At 52.7% G+C, this 7,715-nt stretch overlaps 1 protein-coding gene across 4 annotated transcripts in view; it reads left to right on the forward strand.

Moving 5' to 3' along the window:
* The window catches only part of MYO1H (myosin IH), a 114,743-nt gene extending 107,556 nt beyond the window's left edge, over positions 1–7,187 (forward strand). For all 4 annotated transcript variants that reach the window (XM_042962814.1, XM_042962817.1, XM_042962818.1 and 1 more), the window contains 9 exons: positions 226–385; positions 1,230–1,313; positions 2,092–2,185; positions 2,371–2,426; positions 2,998–3,133; positions 3,547–3,617; positions 3,981–4,078; positions 4,976–5,075; positions 6,132–7,187. In XM_042962814.1, coding sequence (XP_042818748.1) covers positions 226–385; positions 1,230–1,313; positions 2,092–2,185; positions 2,371–2,426; positions 2,998–3,133; positions 3,547–3,617; positions 3,981–4,078; positions 4,976–5,075; positions 6,132–6,158 — 826 coding nt within the window. In that variant the 3' untranslated portion in view covers positions 6,159–7,187. The remainder of the gene's footprint in view (positions 1–225; positions 386–1,229; positions 1,314–2,091; positions 2,186–2,370; positions 2,427–2,997; positions 3,134–3,546; positions 3,618–3,980; positions 4,079–4,975; positions 5,076–6,131) is intronic.
* Positions 7,188–7,715: the final 528 nt, after the last annotated feature.

The following is a 7,715-nucleotide window of genomic DNA, read 5'->3' on the forward strand; positions in this document are numbered from 1 at the left end:
TTAGCAACTAATTCAAACCACTCAAAACAAAACCAAAGATAGCATGGGTGAAATAGAGCACATTTTCGGGGCAGACCCGACCTGCGGGCCATGGAACGGTCGCCCCACCTGGCGACCCAAACAACCTGCACCATTTTGGCCTCCTTTGCAAACAGGTGGGGAGAGAGCCCGAGGCTTCGTGAAGAAATGGGCCAGAAAATTAACAGAAACCACTTGCCGTTTCAGGTTCATAAAGGGATTCATCAACCGCAACAAGCCTCTCTGCCCGGACAATGAGGAGTTTATCGTGTTCGTGCGGAAGAATTACATCTTGAACCTCCGGTATCATGTCCCAAAGAATGTCTTGGACAAGAGCTGGCTGAGGCCTCCTGGCATTTTAGAAAATGTGAGGATGACACGCAGATTGTTGTTGCAAGTGACTCGGGCAGCGACGGGGCTCAGCTGGTGTATCTTTGTGCCACCACCCTTGGCTCGAAAGGCTTTAGCGAAGCACTTCTTTGCAAGGCTGTCCTATGAGAAATGTCGCTCCTCTCAATTCGTACTCTCAAGCCAATGGAGGTTGGTTAGCACGGAGCATTTGCGAATAGCGCTGCCCTTGGTGTGGCCTTCCTGATGGCTTATAATGACTGTCACCTAGAACAGCGTTTCTCAAAAGAAGGTCCAAGGATCCTGTGGCTGGAGCACAGTGGGGGTCTCTGTAAGAAACCGGGCCCCAGCCCAGGTCCGCTGAGCAGTTCTTAGAGTCTTTTTTTTTAGCCGAGTCCTCGGGTGACTCAAACACATTCAAGTTCGAGAAGCAGTAGCTTAGGAACGGTGAAAAGGTAATGCAACATTGGAAGATTAGTTGCTTTCTCGGGCTTTAAAATACTAATGCTGTACTGGGGCGCCTGCGTGGCTCAGTCAGTTAAGCGTCCAAGTCTTGGTTTCAGCTCAAGTCATGATCTTGAGGTTCATGGGATTAAACCCCACATCAGGCTCTGTGCTGACAGCAAGGAGCCTGCTTGGGATTCTCCCTCCCTCCCTCCCCCCACCCCGCCCCTCCCCACCGCTCATGCTCGCTTGCTCTCAAAGTAAATAAACTTAAAAAAAAAAACCAAAAAACCACTAATGCTGTAGTTGAAATCGGACTGAATTCGACTTGCTTTCAGAGCCTCTGTCTTGGTGGCCACAGCCCAAGACTGGGCCTGAGTGAGGCGGGTAGAGCAGAAGTGCGTGTGTTCTCCACACAGGCCTCGGACCTGCTCAGGAAGATGTGCACCAGGAACCTGGTTCGGAAGTACTGTCGCGGGATCACGGCCGAGAGGAAGGCGCTGGTAAGGACGGGGAGCCCGGGCGGGTGGCGAAGGTGCTGGAAGGTCCGGGGTGGGCGGCGCTCGCCCACCATCTCTCCTGGGAGCCCAGGGGTCACACCGGGCGCATGCCTCCTGCATGTGTTGGGGATGGAACACAAGAAGGCCACTTAGGTCAGAGCCCCTTGTTCAAGGACAGATGTTGCAAGTGCTTCTGCTCACGCTGTTGCCATGGGAACACAGCCCAGATGGCCCCCGTGCTGCACGGAAGGCCGGGCCCCTTCTCTGCTGGAGGGTTTTGTGTCTGCTTGTCTGCAGGTCCGTAAAGCGCTAGAGAGTCCTCTCTCAGGGTCTGCGGGCCGCACGATCTCTGTTGCAGTCACTCGACTCTGCGAGCAGAGCACGGAAGCTGCCGGACAGCACACATGAATGAATGGCGTAGCCAGGCTGCAAAACAAACAAACAAAAACTTAGAAACAACCGGCAGCAGGCTGGATCTGGCCCCCGGGGCTGGAGTTTGCAGGCAGACCTCTGACCCAGAAGGAGGAAACTGCTGTCTGAAATTCTGAAAATTCCCCTGCTGGGAAGGGAGTGCAAGAGACCAGCACGAAGTGTCAGCTCCAGTCTCTGCCAGCATAATTTTTAGGGGCACTTTGGCCAAAGCCTGGAATGTGCTGTCATTTCCGGGCAGAGGTATGACGAGGCCTCTACAGCTGATCACGGAAAGTGAGCTGTGCCGCGGACCTCCGTCCCAAGGAGCCCCACGGCTCCCACTTTTGTACTTTCCTCTCTCTGTTACCAGATGCAGCAAAAGGTGGTTACAAGTGAACTCTTCAGGGCGAAGAAAGAAGGTTATGCAGAGGCCTTAAACCAGCCCTTCGCCAACAGTCGGATCGGTAAGTACGTTCTTCTGTTTGTGCACTCGCTTAGAGGGTCAGAAGATGACGCCTGACTCCGGAGAGTCTCCTGGCCATAGTGGAGGTCTTGGTCACAGAGAGACGTAAACCCAGCAGGTACCAGTGGCTTTTGCACCACGATGGCGTTTAGTTGACGATTCACTGTGCTCCGATTCCCTCCCCAGATGAAGGAGACATTAATCCCAAAGTACTTCAACTCATCAGCAGTGAGAAAATCCAGGTAGGGATGTGTTGTGTCCTGGCATCAGTCAGGATTCCCTCACGAAGCGTGAGAACAGGGTCTGTCTTCTGTACGAGGGGTGTCTGGAAGTGCTGTTGAAATGCAGGGGTGCGTGGGGATGGGCAGGGTTCACAACTGTGATGCTCTGGGTATTAACAAAGACTGCGGGGCCCGCATGATCCCTAGGTACCTATTTGCTGTTCTTACGGTCCTTATCTGTCACCCCAGGAACCGGGTTGGGTTTTCCTATGAAATTGAGTGAAACACAGCCATGAAATTAATCGTTAAACACCCCCTATTAGCAGCAGCAACGGGGCGGGGTGCCAACATGGCACAACTTAGTAGCCATGCGCCATCTGGGCAGGTTACTTCAGCTCTTGCTGCCTTTGTCCCTCTGTGGGTGGGGGTGGCAGGGTTACGGAGAGACCCCAGGGTTCCATGGCAGGAAGCGCTGTGTGGTAATACCTGCTCACCGATAAGCAGGTGAGTGCTGGAAGTAAGGAGCTCAGTACTCTGCCCCCTCCGCCCACGGAGTCCCCTTCCCTTCATGGTGACGGTCACCTCTTCGCAGTACGGTGTCCCGGTCATTAAATACGACAGGAAGGGCTTCCGGGCGCGGGAGCGGCAGTTCCTCCTCACTCAGAAAGCGGCTTACGTGGTGGAACTTGCCAAAATCAAGCAGAAAATAGCGTACTCGGCACTCAAAGGTAAGAAGCCAGCGACCGTACGGCTGTTCACGGGGTCGACTTAGCTTCTGGGCTCACCAGTTAAGAAGACACCCTCCAGTGGAAGACCGAAGTGGAGGGTGCCCTTAAAGCCTGAGGCTGCCGGGGCCTGGCCTGTGCTTCTCTTTCTGGCATAAATATCAACGGCCACCCCTTTGCTCCAGTATCCAGCTTGGACAACCGTCCCCTTCTCCGATGACCTGTGCTGTATCCCGAGCACAGCCCTTCACAGCCTCACGGCATGCTCATTGCTGGAGTGTGCCCTTCTTCCTGCTGGGCCCAGCTGGGAGGGAAAGAGCGTGGGGTTGGGGCACCCCCAGGTATGCCTCCTCTTTCTTCCTGCATTGATTTCAAGTTGTCCGGTTCCCGGTCCCTAACTCTGGATCTGTCTTAAGGGGTCTCCACCAGCAGCCTCAGTGATGGAATCTTGGTCATTCACGTGTCGCCAGAGGACAGCAAACAAAAGGTAATTGCCGGCCACCCGTCTCTGCTGACAGACGGAGACCACCGCCACGATATTCAGTTGCCTGCCGCAGAGCCTCGGTATTGGAGGGTGTTTTCCTTTTGAGCCACTGCTCCCGGGGTGCCTGGGTGGCTCAGTCGGTTGAGCGTCCGACTTCGGCTCAGGTCATGATCTCACGGTTCGTGAGTTCGAGCCCAGCGTCGGGCTCTGTGCTGACAGCTCAGTGCCTGGAGCCTGCTTCGGATTCTGTGTTTCCCTCTCTCTCTCTCTGTCCCTCCCCTGCTCATGCTCTGTCTCTCTCAAAAATAAAAATTAAAAAAACCTTTTAAGCCACTGCTTCTGGAACAGCCCATGTCTCCTTCTCAGGGGGATGCCGTCTTACAGTGTGAACATATCTTTGAAGCCATTACTAAGCTCGTCATGCTGGTGAAGCGGGGGAACATCGTCAATGTCGTCCAGGGGAGGTAGGTGGTTTTGCCCAGCGATCGCTCACTCACATAGGGAACCGTGGTCTCACATCCCAGTTCTCCAAGGAGGGCCTTATGTTCCTGAGGGAAGCTGTCACTGAGTGAAAGGTGGACCTCTGGGCCAGAGCAGGTGACGGCCACACCCTTCCTGTTGATGGTTGTTGTTCGGGACCGTTGGCCGAGCACGATGGGCCCAGAGCTTTGCAGGCTGCCTACAACTGATGAGGGCAGAGTGGCAACATTACTTTAGGACGGAAAAGAAAACCATCTGACACATAGATGGGGTGCTCTTACTCGATTCTCTCAGCTCTGAAGGATGGCCACGTTTTCCATGTCAGGGGCACAAAGCGGCTAAGCAGCAGGCCCAGTGTCACCTGGCTGGTTGGGGATGGTGTGGGGGTTCCTGAGGCCATGCTGGATTCTCGTTCGCAGACGGGATCAGGAGGCGCTGTGCCCCCTCCCCCACCCCCCAGCCCCTGGGAAAGCAGGTCTTCCTGCTGCCCCTATTAGGTCTGAAGCCACCCTAATGTCCTGAGCAAATCCATTATGTACAAGAGGGGGGCACAGAGTGGGGTTGGTTTTGCTGGACCTCACAGGGAGACCCGCCCCCCACCCCAGCCACGAGAGTTTCAGCAGGACCATATGTAGGTGGTTCTTCAGACATCAAATTGGCCCCTTGAAGGACTGAACGTGCTAAAGTGACTTGAGAATAACCACAGGAACGTGGTGAGTTTTCTCCGTTACGGAACTGGTGGTCTTTTGGGTACTCAAGTAAAATAAAACTCTATTAAAACAGGAATTTGATCTTGAAACCAGTAAAGCTGCATAAGCGAATTTCTTTTGTAGACAAGAGGCAAAAAAAGGTCAGTAATTGATGATTTTGTGTATTTCCAGTTTACGGTTTTATATTAGTCCTGGAAAAGAAGGCACGATCGTTTTCGACACGGGACCCGAAGAGCAAATCTATAAAGATAAAAACGGACAGTTAACCGTGGTGAGTGGCTGGCGGGGGAGGGAGGCGTGAGCAGTCTGACATGAGAATATAGACTGTTCACTTCTCCCTCTATTCTCGATTCTGTATCAAAACAGGAAGGTATGGATACCAGGGGTACAGATTCACACAATGAATGAAAAGGGGGGAAAATAAAGCAAGTTCACCTCCCAGTTTTGGTTGTTAGTAAACAGGAAGTTGACGTTCAGTCCTTCTCCGTTTTAAAGGTCGAAGCCACCTTTTCACTGCCTGGTAAAGGCCTTACGCCTTATCACAGTGGTTCTCATTCGTGTTTCCAACACTGGAGTCTCCTGTGAGTTTCCAAAAGTACCAGTGCCTGAGTCTCAGACGCGGTGATGTAATTGGCTTGGCGGGGGCGTGGCCGGGGCTTTGGAATGTGAGCGCTCTCTGGTCGGCTCAAGTCCAGCTGGCGTGCTCCATGCTGTGCCCTCCCTCCCGGGTCCGACCATGCTGGACCCGGCATCTCAACAGTCCTCGCTGTACCGGGAGTACACAGAGCTTAGTTTGATCCAATTTTGCTAGGAAATAGCCTATTACAACCTGAGCGGGCTGAGTGTTTTAAGATGTCTTTTGTATACATGCACCCGGTATCCTTAGTTGATACAAACGAACGAGGAAACGGTCTGTCGACGTACAGAGTGTCTTGTACCTATTTTAATTTATATCCCCTTAACTATGAAACTGTGACTGTGGATGTAAACAGCACCCAAAAGGCTTTTGTGATCCAAATGCCCCTAAACGCCTTCAGGGAGAAGTTGAAATCTTTAAGTACTATTTTGGATTTAAAGCATCAGAGGAGTTTTCAGTCTACGTGCTGTCTTAGGGGCATGACCTTCAGGAGTAATTCTGTCCTGAGAGTCACACGGCCTGACTGGCTCGGGCTGAAGATGCCTTTTCTAAATCCCATTTCCTTTTCTAAATGCCCTCTGCCTCAAGTCCGGTGGGGCTGGCTTCTCCAGGCTGGTCCACACCCACTGCCCCGCTGTGGACCACCGGGTGAGAAGAGGGCTCTGACCTAAGTGTGGCCTCTCTCCCAAGGTGTCGGTCCGCACGACTTCCTCCTGACCTCTCCGGTGGCTGGCTGTGCTCCGGCTGAGGAAAGCGCCCAGGAAGTGGGGGGCTGTCCAGGTGGCTACACCTTCCGGGAAAGGGGACAGCAGCTCTAGCAAAAGGAGATCCCATCTGAAGAGACTGAGGGGCACCTGTCCCCCTCCCGGCTCTCTGCTGCCCTGGGGCGCCGAAGTCAAAGGTCCTCTTCAGGGGCCCAACCTCAAGTCGCCTACGGGGATGGTGTTCCGTGTCCCTACCTGGACCCTCCCTAGATGGGTATGTGAACACGTCATTATACGGTGGGCGACAGATGCTCTGCCTTTGTCAAGGCCGCAGTGGTCCCGAGGAACACAGGAGCATGTATGTGATCTGAGAGGAAAATTTCATAAAGCTGCAGAATTTGAATTTTGCTTTAACTCAGTGGAACTCACCACACCCGATGCCTTAACGTTTCTGACGCAGCTCCCCAGCCTCCTCCCCAGCTGGAGGCCGAAGCGCCTGTCCCTCCCCCGTCCCTCCCTAGTATTAAAATCAAAGGGGTAGCAACCCCAGCTGATTCACTTTCTCCCCAAGACTTCCTCGCAGTGTTTAAATTCAAACACTACAGAACGAACGCAGGAAACATTTCAACAGAAGCATTACGTAACTTTTATTTTACACGTCCACAAATGCTTGTACAACATACAGTGACTACTTCTAACGTTTATAGCATTTCTTCTCATAGCACAGAGAGGAAGGTTAGTGACACACAGGCGGGCTACGGTGACGCTGGGTGGAGCCCTAAGGGAGGGCGGAGGAGCGGTGCTGACACTTGGGTCCCGAGCAGCTGCTGTGAGGTGCACGCCAGCACGCGTCAGCCGAGGGGGGGGGGTACCTGCCCCTCAGCCAGGCTGCTTACCTGCTACCCTGGGGGTGGGGGAGGGGGACAGAAGAGGCTACTCCAGGATTGTCTTGGGCACAGGCCCCCGGTCCCCACCAACAAGGACCCAAAGCTGTTCTACTTTAACTGTAAGCTCTTACACTGTAATAAAACACTTCACCACATCTTAGGCCAGTGTTTTTACTTAGATGGTTCTTCAGTATAAATATTGACCTTGGTTTGCCCTTCGTGCTAGCATAAAAATCAGTTCCTCGTAGAATACGTTTGCCGACAGAGCTTGGACCAGCCAACGCTTCCTGTCAGCTCCTGGCTCCGCAGCTAACGGCCTCCCTCACCACGGAATGTTTCGGGAACCTGTTCCGTTCCCGAGAAAGCAAAGACTCAAAATGAACAAGTGCAAAGTGTAGGAAAAGTGTAAAGACTGCCAGAAACATTAGCTCAGACGGTGTAGAAGCCCAAACAAATCCGATTGTTCCACAGACGTACTCTTCACAGAAAGATTTAAAAACACAATTCATAGGATGGCTTTTCCATTCCTACAGAAAACATCAGAACTGACACTCGCTTTAACGTTCTAAAAAAGTTCAACCCAAATGCCAGGGTTGGTGTTTAAAACTTAAACGGTATATAAAATATTTACGAAACCGTGTTTAAGCCCCCTTTCCCGTGCACTTAATAAAATCCAAATGGCT

Source organism: Panthera tigris, chromosome D3 (genome assembly GCF_018350195.1).
Source record: "Panthera tigris isolate Pti1 chromosome D3, P.tigris_Pti1_mat1.1, whole genome shotgun sequence".
Taxonomy (NCBI): Eukaryota; Metazoa; Chordata; class Mammalia; order Carnivora; family Felidae; genus Panthera; species Panthera tigris.